The sequence below is a fragment of the Melozone crissalis genome, unplaced genomic scaffold (assembly GCF_028551555.1).
Source record: "Melozone crissalis strain CALT ecotype California unplaced genomic scaffold, PUWL_Pcris_2 ptg000033l_1, whole genome shotgun sequence".
NCBI lineage: Eukaryota > Metazoa > Chordata > Aves > Passeriformes > Passerellidae > Melozone > Melozone crissalis.
This window is the reverse complement of record NW_026535811.1, coordinates 12,393,373-12,420,067: the sequence shown is the minus strand read 5'-3', so window position 1 is coordinate 12,420,067 and position 26,695 is coordinate 12,393,373. Positions and strand designations below refer to the sequence as shown.

At 40.9% G+C, this 26,695-nt stretch overlaps 2 protein-coding genes across 3 annotated transcripts in view; one reads left to right on the top strand and one right to left on the bottom strand.

The window, feature by feature from the left end:
• The first annotated feature begins 518 nt into the window (after positions 1–518).
• Positions 519–6,881, top strand: YARS2 (tyrosyl-tRNA synthetase 2). Its single transcript, XM_054281798.1, has 6 exons — positions 519–692; positions 2,196–3,235; positions 4,269–4,436; positions 5,575–5,730; positions 6,029–6,199; positions 6,501–6,881. Exons 1-6 carry the CDS (start codon positions 519–521, stop codon positions 6,658–6,660), a joined length of 1,869 nt encoding a protein of 622 aa, XP_054137773.1. The 3' UTR covers positions 6,661–6,881.
• Positions 6,882–9,945: 3,064 nt separating this feature from the next.
• DNM1L (dynamin 1 like) overlaps positions 9,946–26,695 on the bottom strand; it is a 36,222-nt gene continuing 19,472 nt past the window's right edge. For both annotated transcript variants that reach the window (XM_054281919.1, XM_054281920.1), the window contains 14 exons: positions 25,974–26,136; positions 24,549–24,669; positions 23,813–23,944; positions 23,343–23,549; positions 23,021–23,141; positions 21,987–22,142; positions 21,781–21,870; positions 20,811–20,903; positions 18,967–19,023; positions 17,684–17,761; positions 15,359–15,526; positions 14,603–14,712; positions 13,293–13,452; positions 9,946–12,224 (listed from right to left, as the gene is read on the bottom strand). In XM_054281919.1, the coding sequence (XP_054137894.1) occupies positions 12,168–12,224; positions 13,293–13,452; positions 14,603–14,712; positions 15,359–15,526; positions 17,684–17,761; positions 18,967–19,023; positions 20,811–20,903; positions 21,781–21,870; positions 21,987–22,142; positions 23,021–23,141; positions 23,343–23,549; positions 23,813–23,944; positions 24,549–24,669; positions 25,974–26,136 (1,713 nt within the window). In that variant the 3' untranslated portion in view covers positions 9,946–12,167. The remainder of the gene's footprint in view (positions 12,225–13,292; positions 13,453–14,602; positions 14,713–15,358; positions 15,527–17,683; positions 17,762–18,966; positions 19,024–20,810; positions 20,904–21,780; positions 21,871–21,986; positions 22,143–23,020; positions 23,142–23,342; positions 23,550–23,812; positions 23,945–24,548; positions 24,670–25,973; positions 26,137–26,695) is intronic.

The window sequence follows — 26,695 nt, the reverse complement described above, 5'->3', positions numbered from 1 at the left end:
TTAAGAACTGCAGAAAAAAACAACTGTCCTCTTGCCTACAGACACCACAGAGCCAGGCTACCCCTCAGATGTACACTGAGAGCAAATGCTTTTCCCACCCTTGTAAAGAAAAATACCCTCAGAGTGCAGCATAAGCAATAATAAGAAAAGAGGTGTATTGGTATGATGTGTGCTCTGGAAGGCAGTGGGCCCAGCCAAAGCATCTGCCACCACAAATTATCCCAGCACCAGGGAATTTACTGGACAGGAGCTGGAGGAGATGGATTCTAAAGCTTGTGCTGACGTTGTGGAGCTTTAGGCTGGTTCACCATCCCAGCAGCCACAGGCTGTCCCTGTGAAATGAAAGCAGAAGTACAGGAGACACGAATAAAGAACAAAATGGCAAAAATCAGCTCTGTAACAGAATTAACTGGTTCGCTGTGGGTAACACAACACAGCATCTCAGAGATTACAAAGAAGTAAATTCCTGGTCCTTCACCAGTTCCATCGCCCTTCCCTGGACATGCTCCAGCACCTCAATGTCTTCTGTGTCATCAAGGGCCCAGAACTGGGCACAGGGCTCGGGGAGTGGCCTCAGCAGCGAGGCTGAGCAGAGGGACAATCGCTGCCCAGGTCCTGCTGGCCCCACTCTTGCTGACACAGGCCAGGATGTCACTGGGCTTCCTGGCTACCGGGGCCCACTGCTGGCTCAGGTGCAGCTGCCCCCAGCCAGCAGCCCCAGGCTGAATTTCCCCAGGCAGCTTTCCTGTCACTCTTCTCCCAGCCTGTAGCATGGCAGGCGGGTTGCTGTGAGCCAACAAGGGGAGGAAAAGGGATTATGTGAAGCCGCTGGCCCCTTCCAGCACAAAGGAATCAAACCATCTGCTCCAGCTGGGCCTTTACCTGAACCTACAGCAATCAAGAACTTCTCGTAGTCATTGTTTTTGCCAGCACTTAAATAGGAATAGAGAGTGCTAGAGAACAGGAATTTCAGCTGAGTGTGAAAGTGGTGCATTACGAGACAATGGCTGGCTTTTGGGATCTAGGGTGTCAGAATTACTCTTGTATTATTTGGTGCATTAAAAATCTACACTTTTCTAAGTCTGCACAGTATTTCCATTTATTGATCTTCCCACTGTATTATCACCTCTACAAATTGCTTTGAACACAGAATGGCAAAGATTTTGACAACGTCTACAAAGTGCTTGCCATTGTCTCAAAGATAACCAATGACCAGCTGAGCCCCTTTTCCAGTCAGTGGGAACCCCACCAGACCACCACAGCTCCTCAGACATGATGGAGAGTGGCTCAGACATTTCATGCAACCATCCCCTCACATCCTGTGAAAGCATCTCATCGTGTCCTATGGACCTGTGCACCCCCAGGTGTGACGGTGTTCACAGGGGTCTTAGGATGAGGAAAGAGACAAGGATCTGACTCCATGTTTCAGAAGGCTGATTTATTATTTTATGATATATATTATATTAAAACTATACTAAAAGAATAGAAGAAAGGATTTCATCAGAAGGCTAGCTAAGAATAGAAAAAGAATGATAACAAAGGCTTGTGACTGACCGAGACAGTCCAGACAGCTGGACTGTGATTGGCCATTAATTAGAAACAACCACATGAGACCAATCACAGATCCACCTGTTGCATTCCACAGCAGCAGATAATCATTGTTTACATTTTGTTCCTGAGGCCTCTCAGCTTCTCAGGAGGAAAAATCCTAAGGAAAGGATTTTTTCAGAAAATATCATGGCTACACCCAGGTTCCCTAGACAGGCTCAAACCTCATCTTCTCCTGCAGGAGGTGGTTCATTCTCCTCATCCTTACCTTTCCTTCTGCAACTCTGCCGGGGTGCGTGGAACACCAGCCAGTGCAGACTGAGGCAAAAAACCCAGTGCACACCTCAGCATTCTCCGTATACCAGGTGCTCCATTCCCCTGCAGAGGGCCCATGTTTCCTCAGCATTCCTTTTATCACCCACAGCTGCACACCTCTATCTATGGCTTGAGCTGCCTCTTCCCAAGCAAATATGTAACACAGCTAAAAATTTCTTGGTATATAGATAATAAATTGTGGTAACATAACTAATTCTAGGGTGTAAATTCTGAAGCCCCGTTGTGACCAACTCAGGCACGCGGTCCCCGCTCTGCCAGGCCGATTCCCACCGCCTGACAGCGCCTGAACTCCCGGTATTCCGGGCTGGGAGAATGCAACGGAGCAGGAGCCAGCGCACGCCGGTTTTTGTCGCATCTTTAATGTGGCGGAGAAGAGCCGCCAGCCGGAGCAAGCTGACCGCAGCCCCGCCCTTGCAGGCGCCCCACACACCCCCGGCCCCGCCCGAGCCGCTCTCCCCGCCCGTTCCCGCCGGTTCCCGGTTCCGGGGCGGTCCCGACGCATGGCCCCGCCCTCCTGGCGCTCCCGGCGTGCCCCGCGCGCGATGGCGGCGCCCGCGCTGTGCCGGCGCTGCGGGCGGGCGGCGGGGCCGTGGGGCCTGCGCCGGGCCCCGCTCCCGCTGCCGCCGCCGCCGCTCCACCGCCGGGCCCACGAGCAGGCGCGGCGGGCGCGGGGCGCGGCGGGGCTGCTGGCGGCGCAGTGCGAGCGGGGGCTGTTCCAGGAGGTGTTCCCGGCGCAGAGCGCGGAGGAGCAGCTGCCGGCGCTGCTGGAGCCGGGCCGGCCGCCGCTGGCCGCCTACTGCGGCTTCGACCCCACGGCGGACTCGCTGCACGTGGGGCACCTGCTGCCCGTCATGGCGCTGCTGCACTTCCAGCGCGCCGGCCACGACGTCATCGCCGTGGTGGGCGGGGCCACGGCGCAGCTCGGGGACCCCAGCGGGCGGGAGCGCGCCCGGGAGCCGCTGCCCGCGGGGCGGGTGCGCGCTCAGGCGCGGGCGCTGCGCGCGGGGCTGGAGCGGCTGTTCGGGAACCACCGGGAGCTGTTCTGGGAGCCCGGGGCCGGGCGGCTCGGCCGCGCCGCCCTGCTGGACAACGCCCGCTGGCTCGGCCGGGAGCCGCTGCTCCGCTTCCTGGGCGGCGCCGGCGGGCGGCTCCGCATGGGCACGCTGCTGAGCCGGCAGAGCTGCCAGGCGCGGCTGCGCAGCGCCGAGGGCATGAGCCTGGCCGAGTTCCTGTACCCCGCGCTGCAGGCCTACGACTTCCTGCACCTGCACCGGCACCACGGCTGCCGCATCCAGCTGGGCGGCCACGACCAGATGGGAAACATCATGTCCGGATACGAGCTCGTCACCAAGTACGGAGGAGCGCGGCCGGGAGGGGATGGGCAGGGTGTGGGCATCGGGCAAGCTGTGACAGCGGTGCCAGCGGGACCGGGGATCATTGTCATTGTGTCATTGGCACCCTGTGCTGGGCACTGCTGACGCCGCAGCTCGAGTGCTGTGCCAGTCCTGGGTCATTCATTCAGGAGGACACTGAGGTCCTGGAGCAAGTCTGGAGAAGGGCAGCGATGGAATGGGCTGCCAGGGAGGGGGTGGAGTTGCTGTCCAGGGAGGTGTCTAAGGAAAGATGTACCTGGCACTTGGTGCCATGCTCCAGGTGACATGGTGCCATGCTCGAGGTGACATGGCATGAATGGACTGCCCAGGGAGGGGTGGAGTCGCAGTCCCTGGAGGTGTGTTAGGAAAGATGCCCCTGGCACTTAGTGCCATGCTCCAGGTGACATGGTGATGTTCAGTCACAAGTTGGACTCAATGGTCTCAGAGATCTTGTCCAGCCTCGCCAATTCTGGGATTCCATGACAGAATGCTGGGCGACTTGGTGCTCACAAACTCTAAAGTAACAAGAAGTTTGGCCACACACAAATCCATGTGATTTGAGAGGAGTCATTAATTGGCCTGACCATAAGCTTGGCACATGCATACATTTTGACCGGGTTTATATGGATTTAAGAAAAAAATAATAGGTTCTTGTATTAGTGAATCCAAGAACCAAAATCAGACACCCTGAAGCATGGGACAAAATCAAGACAAGTCTGCCAGTACACACATCCTGGTGTAATCACACCAAATATGATTATGAGACAGTTGCAGTACATAACATATAAACTACTTAAAGGACATAAATGTCTTTGATACATACAGAAGAACTTAAAAAGCTATGGTGCTGGCTTTTTCCCTAAAGCTCTCTTCGTAAAACAGTGTTCTGGCATCTTTTTGCCCATCATCCCTAGCTTTATATCAAGGTTAGAATCTTGCAGAATGCTTTTATTTTAGCCAGCTTTACCTATATACGATTTATTTTAACATACAGTGACTCTTCTTTCTCAGGATGACAGGAGCAGAGGTGTTTGGAATTACTGTACCTCTTATTACAAGTACTACTGGTGATAAACTGGGGAAGACTGCTGGAAATGCAGTTTGGCTGAACAGGGAGAAGACTTCTCCTTTTGAGCTCTATCAGTTTTTTGTCAGACAGCAAGATAACGTGGTTGAAAAGTAAGTTTTTCTCCATCGTGCTTTTTGTCATTGTTTGCAAAACCTGATTCAAACTGTTCACTGTAACTGCTTCATTTAATTGTTTCATGAGCACTTAAAATTAACACATACTTCTATATGGAGCAACACAAGCTCCATGTAGAAGTATGTGTTAATTATAGCTGTTCATTAAATAAACAGGCATGACTGGTTCCTAAATAGACAGGATAGTGGAACTGCCACATGCTGAAATATGCATCAGAAAATTAGAAGGGGGAATGACAGAGGAATGAAGCAATAATGCTTCTATTTTGTTCTGCCACTGGGTTGACTCTCTTACATGATATATTAGTTTTAGTTCTGTAGCATCAGAGTTTTTCAGTACATTACATTACTACATTGATTTTAATTAGTTGCTGTGTTCGTTTCTAAATCTGTTTTACTTTTAACATCAATAGCACTGTTAAATCTGAGCTACTTCCCTTTCATATTGGGACCTGCCTTATAACTTACTTACCTCTCTGAAAGGTTTATCCCTTGATAATTCAAATCCATGTTCTAATCCCAAACACCTTTCAGACTGAAGTGTATGTGGGTACTTAAGACTCAAATATTTCAGCCATTGAAACTTTTTACCAGTAAAGGTACCTTTAATACACTGCATGGGACTGACAGCTCATTAAAATAGACTTTGTTTAAAGGCTTAGGGTGCATCTTTAAATTCTTGATTATCCTAAATAATCTTCCTGCTGAGATACTTGCCAATACAAGTATGTTTCTGTCCCATGATGGCCACAGACTGGCAGTGGGATTTTGCATTAGCATATTGTGGATCTCCTAGGATAAATACAAAACCTTGTTAGTTGACACGTGATTCCAATAAATCCTATAAAAGTTTCAAGAGAAAACAAAATTGTTGACTGGAGTTCAAGCTTCATAAAAGCATCTCACACTATCTTATGCCTGAAGAGCTGACCTTAGGCAGAATATTAAGTAAAATGTGAGCTTTAAAGATTTGATTGAAAGCACAGAGCATCTTAATATGTAATTCTTAAATTGACTAAGAATCATTTTCATGCAGTTACTGAAGTTTGAATGACAAAGGCAGGAAATCTGTAATGATGGCTATATAGACAAAGTATTTTTTCCCTGCTCACAGATACCTGAAACTGTTCACCTTCCTTCCTCTTGAGGAGATTGCCCACATCATGGAAATGCATGCTAAAGAACCTGAGAAATGGGGCCCTCAGAAACGACTGGCTGCTGAAGTAACTAAGCTTGTTCATGGCAGAGAGGGGCTGGAATCTGCTAAGAGGTAAAGTTTGATTTATCAAGCAGTTTTGTTTCAGATTTCTGTGGGAGTTCTCCATAGCTTTTCAGGGACTATTATAGTCTATTAAGTTGTTGCTTAGATGGTCAAAGAGAAAAATGTAATAATCATGTAGACTTAAAAATACACTGAAAATTTTAAAAAACCTTGCAGGGCAGTAGGGTACAATTAAAAAGTGGGGGTGTATTTAAAGTATTTCTGTTTGGGGAGGGGAATCTGATGAGCAGGATTTTGTGTGAAGAGAAGACTAGCTCTGTATTTTGACTGCTCTTTGTTCTCACAGGTGCACTAAGGCCCTTTACCACAGCAGTGTGGAGGCACTGGAAGAAATGTCTGACCAAGAGCTACAGGAGCTTTTCAGACAAGCAACTTCTGCTGAACTGCTGCTTGAACCTGGCATGACTGTTCTGGACTTGTGTCGCAAAGCAAATGCCATTCCAGATGGACCTAGTGGGTGAGTTCTCACCTGTGCTTGGGGGTAATTCTTAAAACAGTATTTACCCTTCTCAGATGGTGTAGTAGTAGAGGCTAAGGGTAATTTCAGTCACTGCTGACCTGGACTGGAAGTGAAGTGCAGAATTAAAATGTATTCAATTATGCTTACAACAACAACAAAAAAAAAACCACAAAAAAAAACAAAAAAAAAAAAAGAAAAAAAAAAAGAAAAAAAAACCAAAACAAAACTAAGTGAACTTTCAATTCTTAATAAATAGCTTTCTCTTGCAAGTAACAATTGTTTCTGTTTTGTTTTTAAGGTACAGGAAAATCACAGATGGAGGAGTTTCGATAAATGGGAATCGTGTAACTAATCCTGAGACTGTTCTTATTCTGGGACAGCATATTCTGAAGAATGGAGTATCATTACTTAGGGTTGGAAAGAAAAATTACTACATTATAAAATGGCTGCAGTTGTGACAACAGAGTATCTCCCTAAAAGGACAGGTCTCTGACTCTGCTGCTTGAAGAGGTACTTGAAGATATTTCTGTACTGTGCATTACTACACAGCTCACAGACTGCCCAAGACTTCTTTTTCAAAATGCACAGAGTTCAAATAAAGGAGCTGAGTTATACCACTGAAGAGATTGTGGATACTCTGCCTTATTCAAAGCACCATTCATAAGGATCTGCATAAGAAAATGAAAAGATTCATTTCAAAGTCCAGCAATGGAGATGTGCTTCCCCTCCTGTAACAGCCCTCTGTGTTGTAGAGGAACAGTGGCCAGTTATTCCACAGGATAACTCACAGGAAAATGAGCCAAAGCAAACTCACACCCACTCCTTCTTACAGCCAGTGAAAGAATCCTTGCTGGGGGCAAAGACAACCAACCTGTGGTCATGTTTCCCTGAACAGGATTGCTTTGAAGGAAGCTGCAGAAAAGTCATAATAAAGATTCCTAATAAATGATTAGGCACCAGTGAAAGTTGCTTCTTGGCTATATATGGGGACACATTGCACCAAAGTTTTCCAACCTTCCTGTGGGAATACACAGCAAATTCACTTTTGAAATCTGAAAGTACAGAGCCTTTCACAGCTTAAATCAACCTAATGAATCCTTTAGGCCTTCTATGTGCATAGTATGACTTACAAGGGGAGTGGCAGTTGTTCCACTTCTTTGGTCTTAGAATGACATCCATGCTATCCAGCATTCCTTGCTGAAGGAACATCCTGGTCCTAGTTCTGTAGGCTCTGCAGTCAGGAAGACAGCACATTATACCAGAAGATTTGGGGCATGTACATGAAGGGTTTTTCTTAATATTAGCTGCCCAGGAGTTGTGGTGGACAGCACCACAAGGAACCAGGACCAGGAAACACATGAGGGAAGCTGAAGTGCTTTGCAGTGTTGCTTTCAAGGATCAGGCCCCACTCTGAGGCCATGGAGAATAATTTCCTGGTCCATGAAATCTTCAATACAAATTTGCAGTGACAGCAGCCACAAGGGGGAAAGCCTTAATCTTAGCTTCTGGAATGTGGTTATATATTTTAGAGTTGGGTGGGGAATTTGTTACTGTTTTAGATATCCTTTTTATGTTTCTTTTTACTTGATAAATTTCATGCTGATTTCATTTGCACCATGACTCAAGATTTCAGCAGTAATAAAATATAGTGGCTTGCTTGTTATAGATGACAGTTTCTTCTGGCAATGGAACTGAAGTAATGGTACTTTCAAAAGCTCAGCATGTTCTTAGTGTTAATTTCAGTTTCCAGATCCTACTTATCGGTCTCATAATGAAACATCTCTAGCCTAATCTCCATTCCATAACAAAGAAAAGTAATTGAGTCATTTCTACCTCAAAGAAAGCACATAGAAGAAAAGCAAGAAGGGAAGGGGAAAGTCCATCCACCTAACACAGCTCCTTGTTCCTTAAATGACAGAAGCATTGGAGCAAATCAGAAACATGCACCTGGGACCAAAATGCTCCAGTACACACCCACATTCACCTCCAGAGAAATACAACAGAGCCCATTTGAGAGTTTCTGGTAACAGGAAAAACTTCCAGGAATAAGTAGTGTTTCATGTCTGATCTCTTTCCTGCCTGTTTTCTGTCATCACCCAATCGTGCAGACAGACATATATATCCACCTCTAATAAATCAGTAAATTTAGTTTTTAGCAACACGAAACAAAAAAAGAATAAAGTTCTTTGCATGCAGGGTTTCTAAAAAGATTCATAAACCCCAAGAAATTCAGTCCATGCTTGCCTTTGACCAAGTCCTAGCACTCCAAACCCTTCCCTGACTTTTCCCAGAGAAACAGCTGGATACTTGCCATGACCATACAGGGCCATCACAACTGAGCATTGGAACACTTGGGTCAAGGATCAAGGAAAAATCAACTATTCTTTCTTAGCCTGGTCTTAATTCTTACATACAGGTACATTGAGACAATCAGAAAGAAATTGTCCAAACTTGTTCAAATGTGAACAAGGAGTAATTAATATTAAAGTATTTAACATGGCTACACATGCATGATTTAAAAGTGCAAAAAGAAAATTAATTATTTTGGCAAGATATTTAAAAAAACCTAAAACCAACAAACTAAAAAAATTGCAACAAAAACATTTGTGCAGCACAACCTGGAAGACTTGAATTTAACCTTAGTGTGGTACCTACCAGTTAAGAGGTAAAAGGTGAAAGGGCATGCAGCAGGTAAACTCAAAACTATGGGAGCATGAAAGCACCTTCACTAGTTTAAAGAATTGAGCACAAAACCATATCCAAGTGGTATTAAACTTTGAGGAATCAATCCTCTGCCTCTCATCTCAAAGCAGTGTTTAATTAGCAAGAAAAAGCAGATACAGTAGAGAACCTCAGTGACTACAGGAAACACCAGCTACCCACTGCTCTCACAGCTGAAGGAGAAAACTGCAGAAAAAAAAATTACCCAGAATAATTCAAGTTCCCAATAAGGGCACAACCAAGTGGCAAGTTGTTTCTTTCCCCTGCCCTGGTCCATAAAGCAAGGATCTGGGTTTGCCATATCCATTCTGGCATCTGTCATTCATCCACAAAGCAATGAATAATTGCAGATTTTACACCAGGTCTGCTCCATTTACTTCAGAGTAAGGTCTGAAGCACACAGACAGCACCACCCCTTCTACCCATCTGTTTCACTAAGTAAAATTTGAACCTGACTACTGAATACTAACTGCTGACATCAGGAGGATCCTGTATTTTAGTTACAGCAGGACCACAACAGCTCAGGTATCAGTGTCAGACATTTACTAACCTGAACTTGGCTACAGGGGGCTTTCCCCTCCATGATTCTCTCCCCACTGGAGAGCAAGTTAGCTAAAACTACTGCATTGGTGACAACATTTTTTTCAGGTTTAAATTAAATGAGGTGATTAGAAGACAGTTGTAAACCACCAGTCTAATCTGGGAATTTTTCAGCTGCTGCCCTCATTAGGTTTCTTTTCCACAGCTTTCCCACACTTTCTTTTAGTGCTGGTAGTAATAGTGGCATTGAAGTATTTTAGTTCAGTTCCAGAACACAGCTTGTTTCAAACCGATCAGTAGGCATGAGCAGCTTGTCTACATTATGGGTTATGGAACTATTCAACAATGCAGAATTGAGTGAGAACAAGAGAAATCCTAACTAAGGTTATGATACACATATAGGTACTTATACTACTAACTTCAAGTGCATCTAAGTCCTGTCACCAGAACTACAAGTCAGTCCAAAACTATTTCTGGAGTAATTAATTTTGTGTATTATCTGTTTATTAAATAACAGGATTGTTACAGCATGGACCTTCAAAGTCTTGCATTAAGGATTACAAATCAAGTTCATTTCTTGGCACTCAAACATTACCAAATTGAAACTTTTTGTGAAACTTAAACAAAAAAAGTCGTAACATTTCAGAAACCAAATTGACACTGGAAATTCCACATGACATTACAGAGCCAGGTATCACTTGCAAGAATTTCTTCAATAAATGAAATTCATTTGCTTTATGCAGCATTTCAAAACTTTACAAATCAGAGTATTTCTTCACAAAGAGACTGTTGACTGAACTTTGAGAGTTAAAGCTTAGGTAGCAGATCACTTATGGACGGCACTACCTTGTTGAAAACTTCTTGGATGTTGAAAGCAAAAGGGAGAGAGGTGTCAAACAGAAATGTAATGCTTTTGACAAAACTTAAAAAGCTTTCACTGATCACCAAAATGATTTAAAAAGTGGTTTGCACTTCAGTCATGTTTCTTAAATCTGAGAACTATCATCCCTGGATACAATGCAAGATAAAAGTACCTCCTTTGTATTCATTACATGTAATGCATACACCATGACTTCTTAGGCTGTTTAAAAATGCACCATAAGTATTTCTGTGTTCTGCATGAATTACCTCAGATCATACATGAAGGATCCAAAAGTTGCATCTGTCAGACTTAACTCCTTGTGCTCATATTGATGCCAAACTGAATATTACCATGAGAAAAATACATTTTTAAACAAAGCTTCTTGTAAACTGAGTTTTTAAATTTTCAATCTTTAGCAGCTTACCATAGGAATTCCTTTTTTGCTAACTGATTTCAGGGGGAAGGAACTGCATATGGGTAATGAAACCCTCACTATCATGGCCCAATACCATAAAATCAAGCCATGGAGGTTAACAGCAGTGTCCTATTTTTCATGCAAGTTGTGTTAAAGAAAAAGTATTAGCAACACTATAGTAAACATTTTCACTTTACACAAAAAGAGTGAATCTGCTTGAAAAGTACATGCAAGTATGCTGGCTGGAGTTTAAATAAATTTTTATTCATAAAAATTAAAATGTTTACTTTTTCAAGGCTAGTGTGATCAATAGTCATCTGTATGAATTATAATCAAAACAAAAAAAGAAACCTCATCAACTTAATTTCCAACCTTAAATTTAATAATTTTACGATTGTCCTCAAAAAAAAAAAAGCTACTTACAGCACAATAAAATTTCCTCAAAAGCAACTGTAATCTCTGATATAAATATTCCAATTCCACAGACTTTCTTTCATACTGTCATACATTCCAAAATTTGCAGAATTTCTGGGCATCCCCTTCTCCCTGGCCAACTTCATCTGTTTTTAAAAGAAACGCTTACTATCCCATGACAGTTTTGAAATCCAGTTTTATTTTTCAGTTCTGCCAGAGCAAATTTACTATCAGGTGGTCCAGGGGCTTGGTCCCAGGGGGGAGGAAGGGGAAGGTGTCCTTGTGCCTGATTATAAACTCCAACATTCATACACAAGCTCCAGTGCACGTTAATAACTCTGCAGCCACTTTTTAGTAGGCTGTTCTTGTTCACAAGCTCCAGGCTAATTCTTCCTACATGATACTCCATGAAATCAAGTCTGAAGTTTTGTCTGCCATTGAAACATTTGGGGACAAAGAGAAAAAAGAAAAAGGGAACACACATACATAGTAATACGCTCGACATCTCTACTGTGCTATAAAATGGAGACCTCCATCTGTCACAGTGCATGCAATATATTCATGAAAGAAAATACTCGGTGCTCTCTTGTCTTCACAGTATTGAAACTTCTACTGGAAAAGCAGCTTAAAACTATGCCACAAGACTACACTGGCTGTCTTAACCACAGGCAACCTGTTCAGCAAGTCAGGCACTGGAACTTGAATGTTTTTCCCCAAGTTCAAATGAGACTGTCACTGAGACAGAAGACTTGGTCTGCTTTAATTTGCACCAGAAACCTGGTAAGGAAACATTTAGAGCCATTTATTATATGGATTAAATACGACTTCTTTTGCAAAATACAGCATGTTTTTCTGTTTGCAAATCAAACCAACTGTCTTTACATGAGCAGATTTACACAGTTGCAGTACACAGATAAGAAGAGTTCATAAATAAAAATTCTACTCCGTATACCATGCCTAGCAATTGTCAAGCCAACCTCCAATGCATATAAATAGTGTGGCTGATACAGTCTTCACCAAAGATGTGTCTCTCGGATCTCTGCAATGATCTGGCTGGCTCTCTGCAGGGCCTGCACACAGGAACACACAAAAGCCACAGTTAGTTATCATGCACAGATTTCCCAGGGACAAAACAGCAGCAGTCTGGGAAGTGCAAAGCTAAAAACAAACCAAAGCTAATCAGTGTCATTACAAAATGTACTGGATTGCCAAGAAAACTGTATTCTATTTGCCATCTGTATGGCAGTTGTCTTCTGTTAAGTGGGCAGTTTTCCTTATCTCTCCCACAACCAATCCTTCCTCCAGGGTGACATCTACTGATAACAGGCTATTGAATATCACTGCATGGCTGATAAGAATTACAGCAACACATTGTGAGATGCCCCACCCAGAGGGAGGAGCCAAGAATTCCTAACTGGATATAATCTGGAGATTCTGGAACACCAGCACGACTTCTCCACTGGATTTCCAGAGGAGCAGCTGCCTCTTCCACTGGATCTTCAGAGGAAGACTACACCCTTCTACAGGATCCCTGCTCCAACAGAACCACACCTGACACTCCAGGAGGGCTGCAGCCACAATTCCAATTGGACTGCTACCAACACCCTCACCCACAGGGTGTCAGGTTGTGTTCTGACTCTGTCAGTGTTGTTTTGGTCTACTGCATTGTTTATTTTATCCTTTTATTTTCTTCACTAAAAAGAACTGTTATTCCTGCTCCTATATTTTTTGCCTGAGAGTATTCCTTACTTTAAAGTTCATAGCAATTTGGAGGGGGGGGGGGGGTTTACATTCTCCATTTCAGGGGAGGTTCCTGCCTTCCTTAGCAGACACCCGTCTTTCCAAACCAAGACACAAAACAAGTGGCAACCCATTAAATTCTCAAGAAGGGCAGACTACTTCACTATACACAGTTTTAAAAGTCTGCCACAAAAGAGAAACTGCACCTACTTTCTATCTAGCCTGCTAAACTGCAGATTTAAAAGCTCATCTCTAATCCTTTCTGGTCATGTATTGGTTTTAATTCCTCTAGCAGAGAAAAGCAATACACTGGCACAGTCTTAAAAAGCAGTAAAGAAAAAAGAAGCCTCCCATTGATTTGGTGAACTGCTCCCAGGAGCTCCTGATGTCCTCATTACCTTGAGCATGTCAGCTGCCTCTTTCCTGCGCTGTGCCATGTCCTCAGACTCTGTGAGAAGGTCATCCAACAACAGGGATTTGTACAGCTGGCCCACCAGCTCACTCTGGAGAGTGTCCTTCACGTGGTTCACCAGAAAATGCATCACTGCCTTTGGCACACTGCAAGCACATCAAGATTGTTTCTTTCAAATAATTGTTCAAAACCAGGGCTGTTCCAGAGGAAGAATGCACAATGAGGGCAAGCAGCTACACATAGCATTGGCTCAAACTACCAGGAATCTATCACTACTATAAATAAAAACTCTCTCAAGTAAAAGCAGCATCATGTACAGTATTAGAGAAGAGCTAATTCATATGAACATAACTTCTTCCAAACAGAAAAGCTGCATTGTAAAAAACATGCACAGTGTAAAACACAAAATAAGAATAAATAAATTTTTCTCATTACAAAGCAACCTATCTCTACTGTGCACAGGATGACACACATTTAAGTATGTCAACCCTAACAACAAATTTTATGTGTAAATGGGAAGAGAAAGAGGCAAAGAAATAATTCACATCTCTGATATTATATAGTACAAGCAGTGCAGTAAAGTTAAGGTAAACAAAGCACTCCCCTGCCATGAAATACTAAAAATTATATTGAAGGTATTAGTTTACTGGATAGACTAAAACACCTATGAGCCTCACTAACCTGCTCTAAAATCTGGTCTCCAGATTCCTGTACTTCCCTCCAGACTTCCCATATACATAAAAATCATATATGAAGTTAGACCTTTCCACAAAGACATAAGCAAAAAAAGTTTTATAGAATTCCTCAATTAAGAAAAAGTATGACTTTTCCACAGTAGAAAGAACCTTTTCATGCCATTCCCATCCTTGTAGCTAAGTGCTAGAAAACTGAGCCACACACACTAGCTCCTATTTCACCTTCCCATTTGAAATAACAGGACGGCAAAGCTAAATTCTGTCCAGGTACACAGCAACTAGGGTTTATTCCAGTTATTTGCTGGAAATCTTCCATCTGAATTGAAGCATCTCCAGAAAAGCAGGCATCTCCTAAATAATTAAACTTTTTACTTAATAATATACAGAACTTGAAACCATTAGAGGAAATAAGTGCTTCTTCAAACTGCTTCATTCTGTGAATGGTCAAATTTTACTGTTGCTGCCCCTTCTAAAAAATAAATTTATTTCCTCTCTTCTTACAAACATAAGAACATGATAAAAGTAACATGATCATATATATGACTCTTGAAATATCACAATACTTGCATGGCTTAAATATTTCAAGGAAGTTTAGGTTTACCTGTCCTGAATGTTCTTCCTGACAATAAGGAAGTAAGATTTAATAAGTCGTTCAATCACTTCACAATCTCGTTGCTCACGGGCAGAAAGTTTGCGTGCAACAGGTACAGGCTGTGTGAAAAAAATAAAATCCTCAGCTTACCAACTCTGCTCACTTGCATTTGTAAATAAAACACAAAGCTCTAACTACTGCTCTTTTAGCCTGAGTTTGATAGATGTAATCTGTCTTGCAATAAACCTATAATTCGTCAGAAATAAAATTAGAGGCGTATCAAAATCCACATACATGAAACAAACGTCACAGGGCACCACTACATTTTTTCTAAACATCTCCAAATACTTCAAATATCTCCATCTGTTTTTAACTTAAATAGGTTTTGTCTTTAATGGTTCTTCTCCTCCTCTAATATAAACACTAAAATTCAGCACAAGAAGAGCAGGAATTTGAACTGAGCTAAGATTTGTTTCTGTACCAACAGCTATCTAGCCAAGGAGTTCACCTGCACAGGAATTTGTGAAAGGAAGCCAGTTATCCCAATCATAGCCTGAAACTGGAGCAGGCAGGGAGGTTGCAGAGAGATTGGAGTCAGGCAAGGAGCAAAGCAGAAGAGACTGGCTGGAGCTCCTTGTCGCAATAGTGGGAATTATTTACAAAGAGACCACACATTAGCAGCAGAGTTACAAGAGCTGGAATTGAGATGTTTCCTTTTCTGGAGACTGAACTACAAAGAAAAGGAATTTGCCTTCCAAGACTCACCACATCTAATAGGTTTACAGCATGTCCTTTTTGAGGACTAGCAGGTAGGGCAGCAGCTGGCTTGGATTTTTCCTCTGCTGCTACCTCTTCTGCTTTGGAGGGTTTCAGCATTCCTCTCCAGTTGCCTGTTCCAGACTCCTGAGGTGCATCTGCTCCTACAGCAGGATTCTGCACAAACAGCACATTGAAAAAACATGGCAGAATTAGAACTTGGCCACTATACAGAAGCATTTGATCAAATCACTACAGGTAAAACTCACTAAAAACAAGATTTTCATAGGTATATTCCTTCATTCTGTTCTTCCCATTCCCCACATTTATTGTCCCTTTGCTGGCTACAGCTCACAAAAGGTACCAGTAAAATGAAAGCTTTTAAAACTCATACTGTCCCTAATAAAGGGTATGAAAATGTCTCACTTTGAGAAGTTCCACAGCATTTTAAGGGTCTACAAATCACTTCTAAAATATGGAGTGGTCTTTCTAAGTCATTTGGCTTTGACTACACATCCTATACTATCAGGAACATTCTGAAAAGATCACCACAGCTCTTGCAAAACTTGAATTTAAATACTTCAGGTTTTATTTAAATACAAACTTGAGTTTCTTACAGTAACAGCTAAAAAATATGCACATTTCTGTTTTGAGGTAGCACAGCTATGATCATATTTGTGCTGTCAGAATTTATGGAAGGCTTTTTTATAACAAATCAAAACAAAAATCTTCATCGTCTCAAAATGAAGATCAGAGATTATGAGGAGTTCCAGACAAAGAATAAATCATGAATCTTCTGAGAAAAAGATGTAACACCTAACTCTCAAACATTAGGAATCACTGAACAAAAGAAATATTAGCGGATGGTATCCACCATATGTTAATTAGTATTAAAAAACACAAAGTTAATTTTGATGTAGAATAGGGGCAATTTTTATTTTGTACCTTTCCATAAGCCTAATATCTTTACTCTGTGCTTTAAAATCTAGTCCTGTTTGAAAAAGGTCATTCAAGGTTTTGTAGTTGTCTTGCTTCAGGTATAGGAGGAAAAAAAGCTAAATTTATCTATTGTGTTCACAATGAAACACCACTGGTTGATCTTAAATCTAAAAAAAAAAGTGAGAAACAAAGCATAGCAAGTAGAATACCAGCAGCAGCATACAGGAAGAAACTCAGCTAAGCTGTGCACATCAAAAATTTTATTTAAATTACTCAGAGGCATTGTACAACACACTAGGAATTCAAATCAAACTCTGCTAATAAAAGAAAGTTGTTGTTAAGGAAAGCTCCACTGCATGATTTCTGATTGCAAGACAGCTGCTCAAAATGACAAAAATGCCACTCTCATTCTGTGTTACTGTGGAGCCTGCTCTACCTCCAAAGCACTTTCAGAAACACAGCCACATAAGAGAGTGTGAAATGTATCACCCCACAGGGGACAGGGTTTATGGGAAATGCAAACCAAATCTGGCAGCTTCCTGCTGCTTCCTAAGTCACAACACTATTTTCATGGTGGCTCTTGGTTTCTTTTTAAATTTTGCAGCATATCAAACAAAACCTCTAGAACACTGATTAAAATAATAGTTAAAATTCTACTATTTACTAGTAGAACCACTTTGCTCAGGACAGAAATGGAAGCTTTGCATTTACATCTGAATGTGCAATAAAGCAGAAAGCCTGAGTTCCCCTGGTACTCCTAATACACAAACTTGTGACTGTCCATCTTTTCTGACTCCTAGCAAGAGCAATTAGCAGAAAAGCCTTCAGGGGAATAATGAGCTGTTATTTTAACACATGAGACAGCACACCTAACATGTAAAACACTGCAGAGCACATTTCACAAATATAAGTAAACCAGGGATTCAACAATTATATGAAACAACACAAAGGAGGTTCAGTTTGAACAAAGCCTGTAAAGATTCCCTGCAGGAAGCAGGAAACTCACATTTTAGATTATCTTCTGTCCTCCTTCTTTAACTGTCAACACATTAAAAACATGCAGTTTAACAGCCATGCTGGAGACTTTTAATTACAGTACTGTTGCACCCAACAATCTATGGACAGTTTGAGGCAAATTAGGTGCATATTTGCACCCCAACATATTGCAAAACAAGAACTCAAAGAGAAAGCAGTGACTTGGCCACCTCATGGCATGTTTTGACATGCCACTGCACATAAAACCAGTAGTGCCAAGTAATCCACACTGGGAAGGACATCCAGACTGGGTAGGACACACTGTTGGTGACAGAACACCAATGACAAACTGCTTTCCTTACACCTGGGGTGCACAACAGAAACGTGCATGCAGTGCTTAGAGGAGAAATCAAGACAGACCTTGCCATCAGCCTCAGCAGAAGCAGCAGTAACAGTCTCCTGGGAAGCAGGTGCCAATGCACCTGGAGCTTTAGTAGACTAAGGAAGGTAAAAAATGCAGGGAGAGGGGGAAAAAAAAAATTCAACTGAAGACCACCAAATTTACCTAGCAAATTGTAAACACTTTTACCTACTAGCATCTTTCAAAATCCAGAAAAGAAATATTTTGAATTTACAAGAAAAAAATAATAGAAGCAGAAAAAAAGAAGAAAAAAAGAAGAAAGAGAAAAAAAAAAAAAGAAAAAGAAAAATAAAAGCATCTCCAAGACAGTTATTTTGGATTATCTGACCTTCAATTTCATTTAAGCTCCTACACTGATGATTTAACTATGAAATCAACAAAATGAAGGATCAAAGAGCACTGAAAGCAATCTCTAGACAGCTACCTTAAATTTCCAGCTCATCCATCAGTTGTTTTAGACTGATTAAAGGCAACAGTATTAGATCTGCTCTAGGAATCTGTCTCACTTTTTAAGGTAATGAACTTAGTGAAAAGATTTCTATCAGCTGTAGAAACTCCTGTTACAACCTCATGAGGATTCTAAACTATGGTCTCTATCTTTGAATTCTTAATAATTCACACAGTATTAAATAACTGCCTAAAATTCCAGCTTGTTGTCAGACTGTTCTTTTCTACAGCCAGACTGTTTTCCATGACATTTGGTTGGTTCTTCCACTCCTGTCACTGCACTAATCCCAAAACTGATAAAATTAAGCAAACTCCAGAGACAGAATACATGAACAACTGAAAATGTCAACTCCAACATCTGCTCCCAGAGAAAGTAAGACTGCAATAAACTGCAGTTTTAAGAGTGACTAAACAAAAACCAACCACAGGCCACTATGTTGGCACTGGATATTTTAAATCACTTGTTTATCTTTTGAAACCAGCTACAAATTTAAGCATGGAAGTTCTAAATCCATCTTCAACATCTGCAGGCATTTTACACCTTACCTGAGATGACAAAATTCAAGTAATAAGTTATTATTACATTTATAGACAAGTCTTCTGAAATGCCAGATTTAAAACCTCCCAAATATTGCATCTTTAAGAAAAGTACAGAAGAAAAAAGAAAAGAAAATTATATTCCACTTCTATCTTATGAAATCGAAAAGAAAAACTCAATACCTGGAAGCTCCCAAGACTGTTACTAGAGCAGCATATGAAAATTTCCAATACTTGGATTGGATCTAGGAGAATGCATTCAGCTTTATGTAAAAAACAAAATCAAACATTTACCTACCTTGTCCCGTGGCACAGCAGAAGGCAGCTCCCGGGTTAACCTGTTCCGCCTTTGCTCCTTTAAAAACAATCCAGCAAGACCTCAGTTATGTATTACTCTGGATCAACATACAGGCAAGAGCCACATTTTACACATGACTTCCATTTCAGACACAAATATGAGTAATTTCATCTCATCCAGGGCCATGCTAATACTGTGGTCTATGAAACCCTTGATTATTTGGATGCTTTGATTACCCAGTCAAAACTAAATTCTCCGTATAAGAAGTTTTGCTAAGTTTTTTTGCACCACACTCCCTCATCAAAGTCTGAGCCTTTAAAAAACAATATCAAAACTCCACAATTTGGTTCATCACAGATACCCTACAGCCCTCATTAAGCTGTAAATCCTCCAAGTCATCTAAAGGATTTGATTCTGTGGCCAGGACATGATAAGCCCAAAATGAAGGAGGCGGCAGAATTTGCTTCATAGCAAAATAGAATTTGAAGCAATTAGGACAAAGAAATGTCTGAATTTGCTTGAAATTGCAAATAACAACTGATTGTCCAATGAATAAGGCTTGGGTTTATATGGTTTGGTTCTTCAAAAATTTCAATGTCCTTCTTTAGGAAAATATTAAGAAAGAACTACTTTAAGTAACACACGATGATACAATTTTGTAAATTCAGCTTCACAAAGTCTTAATTTCTGTACTCACAGCAGTTTCCATACACATTGTTTTTGAACTAGATTAAAGAGCAATCTACCCAGTCAAACTCAAAAGCATACCTAGTCACTACAGAATATATGTAGAGATGGAAGAAATTTTATAGATTATAGAAGAAATTGCATGGAGTAGGAATTTTAATGTAAGCATTTAAAAAAGAAACACTACAAGAGCACGTAGTGACATGACAAGGGGGAATGGCTTCAAACTGAAAGAATGTTTAAATTACATATTCCATAGGAAGAAATTCATTATTGTGAAGGTGGTGAGGCACTGGAACAGGTTGCCCAGAGCAGCTGTGGCTGCCCCATCCCTGGAAGTGTCCAAGGCCAGGTTGCATGGGGCTCTGAGCAACCTGGTCTAGAGGAATGTGTCCCTGCATATGGCAGGAGGGTTGGAAGGAGATTACCTTCCAAGCCAAGCTATTCCATGATTCTGTGATGAATGAAAATGATGTGGTGGATAAACACAAGAGTACTAATGAGCTCGTATTAATGAGATTGCAAAAACACCAGATTGGTTCTTCCAATCTAACAGAGCAGATTGGTTGTTGAACTGCTTCCACAGGATGATGGCAGCAAGTATTATCAGATTTGGACTTGAAAAACACAAGATTACTGACAGGAGACTGAGGGAGAGAATGTCTCATGGGGGCTGAAGTGTGGTAACACAGAGGTTCAAGAACAATACCAAAAGCAAGCAGAAATTAGAACCTGAACAGAGGAAACAACACTTGTATTATCCTTTCATGAATGAGAGGAACATTATTGATACATCATGTCAAAGACAAAATGCAGTTACTTCAACATGAACGCCATTTCACAATTACATATTTAAATTTCGCCTTAAAAAATTTCATTTCATAGGCAATACTCAATTAGATACCCATCTTATTTTCCAGACTGAAAAACAGACAGAATCCTTTCAGTAAAGTATCGATCAGTGATCCTAAATGCAATAGCAATTAACAAATCCACAGATCACTAGAGTATACACCATATTCATAAGTCATCACATTTCTCATGCCTCAAAATGCAGAAATGTGCTTCAAGGAAAGAAGCACGTTTTATTGTTATTTTATGAATTTCACCTTCACTTAAAGAGGCCAGAAACTTTTTAAGAGAATATCATTTCTTACCTCTATGTTGTTATTCATTAACCCACAGGCATCAGCAAAGTCTGGATGTTTGGTATTGATATAAGCTAACTCAATGGCCACCAGATTATGAACCTGCAATGCAAAATATTCCCAGATTAAAAATTCAGGCAGTAAACCTAATGCCAGTGCAGAGCAATGACCTACAATGCTGGCAAGCACAGCATTTTACTGTTACTGTGTTATTTTTTGTCTTTTGCCCACTTTGTTGGCTGTTTGGTAAAAGGAAAAATCACTAAGCCTCGTGTTCATGTTCATTGCCATACTCTGAAGATAAAAAAGGGGCAATAGGCATGGTTTTACTAATTGTTTATCTTGATTTGCCCATAGCAAAAGACCACTCAGCCACAAATCACCTACAATATGTGAACCACGGGGAGATGGTTCACTGTGAGGGACAGTGAATATAAAAAGCAATTTTTGCTTTTCACATCAAATGCAGAGTCAAATACTGAAACACTCTTTACTGCCCAACAGGCAGTCCAATTGAGATTTTAATATTAAAACATTTATTTAAAGGTACAAGCTGAACTTTTAGTTTTCACTAGGTAAAGGGCATTACAAGCCTCTGAAACACACAGAATAAGGACTGCAATTTAATTTTCATCACTGCATCCCAAACTCTACAGTATTTGCACAGCTTCTGTTACAAGGCAGGGAAATAACCTATATGAGGAAGACTAGATGATGCTAAATTGAAATTTTGTAGAATTTTTCTTGGGAAATTGAAACATAGGGGACTACATGCTTAACCCTAACCCCATCCCTTTGTTTTATATGCATCTATAATATAGAAGAGTGCATACATATTAAATGTGTACACATCAAAATGCATACATATTAAATAACTATCAATTTAACAAATAAGTTAAGATTCCTTTAATAACTTGGGTTCCTGTGCAGAAACATCAATGCACTTTTACCAGCAAAATTACAGTAGATGGAAACTTACCATTTCATTTGTGACAGGAAGTCTCCTACGCAAAAGACAGGTTACTACTTCAACTATGGCATCGTGCAATTTAGGAAACCTCAGTAATTCCTAAAAACAAACCCAAATTTTACTGGTGAGACTTCCAGAAGTTTTTAAGCAAGTAATCACACACCCACACACACATGCCACGATTACAATCCCAGCTGTAGAGCATGCATTTTTACCTGTGTACTGTAATTACTACAGTGCTGGATAATCCTCTGCATTTCCTCATGAACCAGCTCCACGCAGCGCAAGCTGGGTTCTTCCAAACGTTTGATTTGCCTTTTTACCAGCAACTCAAAGGAAACCTCAGGGACAAACAAGGCAGGACGGGGACCCTGGTTCAAAAGGAGCGAAAAAGCTGCTAAATTGTGTATAAAATATGATGCATTTCTAAGAAGTAGTATTTAATGAGGCCCAGAATTAATCAGGTCACAGTGACGCTCAGAAGAAATCTCAAGTATATGTAAAAATAAAAGATGTAAGTTCCTATCTCTAAGACAAAATGTATTAAACAATTATTAACTAGCATCCTTATAGAATCTCAGAGATTTCTACCTACTCATGTCACTTTATGTTTACAAATCTGAACAATGCTTTTTCACATTTGAGGATCTGCATTTTGATGCAATCTATTATAAAGGCAAAGACATTTTCTTTCTAATTTCAGAGAGAGAAACTGACATTATTTACTGGACAGTCTTGGGCATCTAATGCCATACCAACAAGATAAGTGGATTTCAGTGTTTGGAGTAATTTCCTTTATGACCACACAGACCAATGCTTAGCTACACATATAACATTTTTTACCTGAAATATGACATCTTTCCTGTTACTAAATCCTGTTTTTACATTTTACATTTACAGGAGGATGGGAACATACACACAAATCATTCTTATGGAGTACTCATGCTCCCAGACCATGCAGAAACCTGCCTGTCTGTCTACACACAACAGACACAGTAGAAAAGCAGACTGACATGTCTGACATCCAAAGTCAAGCTTGAAGGAGTGAACATTTTATTAAATTCTGCAAAATTTAAAGGTGGCCTTACTCTGTTAATTCTCAGCAACACCAATTCCCATATTAGCAAGAAACCAAATCTGTCAGGAAAACACTGAACCATCTCAAAGTTGCGCCTCTTATACAGAATTAAACCTTAGCTTCCTATCTAACATACAGCCACAACACTCAGAAATACAGAAGAACACTCACAGTGGCATTTCTAATGGCAGTCAGAATGTCAATTGTGTTAAGGCCACCCAGAGGGTCAACAGATTCTAAAGTTCTTCCAAAAGTCTCATGAAAAATATAACAGATTCTGGCTCCACCACATCTGAAAGAAGAAAATAACAACTGAAGTAGCAAATAAGAAGGAGAAAGCTCTCATTGAAAACCTTTCTTACAGTTGCTTGGATTAAAACTTTTTTTGAGTATGTTATGGTCCAGTGTACTAATTTTGCCACTGAGAGCCAGCAAGAGCCACTGGGTCAACCAAACCACTCAGTCAATATTCCAGGAAAACACTTGTACTTACAGCTCTGAAGTCTCTATGTATTTTGCTGTTCCTTCAATAGTATTACAATATTCTGTGGCAAATTTGGTGATCAGCTGCAATAAAGTAGCACTTTTGTCTTCAACAGGTTCCCCATAGCTGTTCAGTAGAGATTGGTACTGGGCAGCTAAAACATTAATTCTGGTTTTCAGTTCTGGCAAGCAATCCCTGATATGATGCATCAGCAATCTAAAAATAGAAAACAGTCTCTTATTAGAATGGAGGAAGAGTTTCAGGTTTATCATTTCCATCAAAACAGAGAAGAGACACAAAATAACCACCAAAGGAAAACACTTGGGAAAATTACAGTAAATTCAGAAATTGAGAGAACCAGAGTTTGCAACCAGAGTTTTCTTTAATGCATTACTGTACAGCACCAAAAGAGACACTAAGGGTAAAAAGAAAGGTCTGCACATTTGTCTAACCCATCAGTTTATGTCTTCAAGGAATACCTGTTCAGTGTTCTAGCAAGATACTTGGTTCCATTTCGATTGGCAAGGGAAGGATATTTCTTTTGGAGAAACCCATACTCATCACGAATGGAATCAGCCACACTCTTCTTATTGTTAATATCCAACTGACTCCTGAAGGTAAAAGGCAGAGTTACACACTAGTTACTGCATGCAAAGTAAAAGTAAGTTACACTTCTGCTTGTCTAGACAGAATATTTAACAACTGGGCTTTGCTTTATACACATAACTCACTGTCCTTAGACTTTAAAGGTTTTTATTTGTTTCTCCACACAGCATAGTCAACAAATCTGTATTGGTAGCAGCTATATACAGACTAAACAATGCTCTTACCAAAACTGCATGAGATTTGACCTAAGTAAGGTAAAAAAATACAGCAGAGCAACAGACATATGCATTTAGGACTAATATACACAGGACCTGTGCTGGATCAGAGCTAATGTGAACAGCTGACCAGAGGCACCTCTCAAGCTGAAGGACAACAGCAGAAGTGGTGACACCACAGTTCCTCTAGAAGTGTCTCTACTCTGCATCAGCAGTTGGTTGAGTGGAAGAACAAAGGCTTTGAGAAGTGAGCACAAGTTTCTCACTTGCTTATTCAGAAGTTTATTTCAACACCATCACCTTATTCTTAAAACTATATTCATGGCTAAAAAAGCAGAAGCATTACTTCATATTAACAGAGTTTTAAAAATAGCACCAATGTGCCCACACAGACCTATTCACTACTCCAATGATGCCAAGTTTGACTGGAATCACTCTTCCCATGAGCACATCCATAGCATCAGTGCCAGCATCCATGAGATCCAGCTTTGTGATAACAGCAAGGGTTCTTCGACCTACCAAAAGGAAAACACTCACAGGGATGTTCTGATTTCATCAGAGTAACTAAAACTCATGATTCAGCAAATGAAGAATTAGTGACCTAAATTCATTAAATAGGGAAATACTGCCCATCTAAACCAGTAGGTTAACACACATAGGATTTGTCTGGGACCTCAATATTTCCTGAGCTCCTGGTCTGAAAATAAATGTGGCAAGTACATTTTCTTTAAAATATAACACACTTTTTGAGTCTAAAAAAATAAACCAGCATCTCAGTAAAATCAGGAAGTTCTTGGGTCTTGAAACCTTCATGTCAGTGTAGTTACTTTAGTACTGTAGGGTCTCACTATACAGTATTAATCCTGCAGAACCTGCAACATGATCTGCCACTCCAGTCCTTTAAGTTTCAGAATTCTGGGAAGTGATCCAAAAGATGCTGTCAATCATTTTTACAGGAGTAAAATAAAAGGGATATCTTGAACCAGGATGGTTTAACTGAGCAGACTGCCAGAAGAGGTTTTCCCTCAAGGTTATGCGGCAGACAAGTCAAAGCAGACTTGGAGTTTGAAAACAATCAAGAAATGTTACATTTTGTGGAAAGAAAAGTTTGAGGGTACCAACACTAAAACCAACACTAAATTTTAGCCTACTTTCTGTGTGTTTATTTTCCAAGTGTATTAATCCATGTTCTTTCAAATCACACAATGCCATTTGTTAGTCAATGGTACTGACAGCACTTTGCAAAAGCAAGAAGCAGGCAGCCAGTAGCTTCAGATCTGTTTCAAAGTCCTTAGGTAAATATAAAATTATAATCTTCTTATTCCATTAAATCAGTGAGTTCTCCCACATAAATACAGGGCACAGAATTCATCTTATCCTTACTAAAAGTCAGTAAACTAACAGCTAGACAGTCAATTACTTAGCTGGGGGTGGCATATTTTCTCTACCAAAGGAAACAATGTTGGACAACAAAGCACAAAGCTGCCCTAAAAGACCACTGTGAACTAGTAAAACTCTGAAAACCCCCAACATTCTTAACACCATTTTGCTGCTGTGGAAATAGAAGTGACTCCATGACTATTAGAATAGTTACTTGGTCTGCTGGCAAGCCAGAAATCTATCAGTTCTTGATTCATCCCAGCATTCTCTTGAGCTGCAGAGACTGCAGCAAGAAGTCATTGAGCAAATATTAAATTTATATTTTCTAGGAAATGTGGTGACATTTACTTTTCTTACTATATTTTGCTCAAACAAGCTCAGTTTATTTTAGGATTGAGTTTCAAAAAGCAGTTGAATTACAGCTAGCCTTGGTGCTCACCATCTGGATCCACCTCCCGAGCTATTTTCAGGGCTTCAGAAGTGGCCATGTCTGTGTTGGCAGCTGTGACTGCCAGGATAATGGAATTGGGGTTGCTGATGAACTGCAGGATGAGCTCTCTTATTTGAAGTTCAATGTCTTTAGGCTGATCACCAACAGGCACCTAGAGAAAAAACCAAGATGGAACTGTTCAAAATTGTGTCTTTGTACCTGCATGAGTTTTAATGTCCAAGAACCACGTGCACAACTGGCAGAGTGGGGTGGGGATGTGTGCATGGGCAGGGAAGGAAGCCATCTTTGTCATCTTCATGTCTCAGAAAATTATTCCATATATAACCTGAACAAGAAGGATCTGAACATTTCTCTTAGGATATCCTCACTTTATACAGCCTCTTACACAAAATACACACAGCCACTCCTGGAGAAGCAATGTAGAAGAGACCTTCCAAGTTGCCATATATTCATCTATCTGCAGGTACAGCTCTGAGACCTGCAGTGCTACCTCCTCTATGGAAAGGAACATGCAGCCCACACACCTACCATCACTTACATGTAGAAAGAGGAGAAACATAAGCAAATCTATCTCTGACATCAGCAAAGTGCAGCAGAAACCCAAATCTTACCCCAGAAGACAGTGACATGTCACATTTACATAACACTACTTAACCCCAGGAAAGCAGTTGAACTAGCAATGCAGAACAATGGCAAAGAGTGAACAGGCA

Excerpts from the sequence above, each read along its gene's own strand:
- YARS2 (XM_054281798.1), top strand. The coding sequence starts at position 519 with ATGTCTTCTGTGTCATCAAGGGCCCAGAACTGGGCACAGGGCTCGGGG. Across the intron at positions 693-2,195 it reads GGGGCCCACTGCTGGCTCAG|AATGCAACGGAGCAGGAGCC; the intron begins GTGCAGCTGCCC and ends CCGGGCTGGGAG. Across the intron at positions 5,731-6,028 it reads GGGCTGGAATCTGCTAAGAG|GTGCACTAAGGCCCTTTACC; the intron begins GTAAAGTTTGAT and ends TTGTTCTCACAG.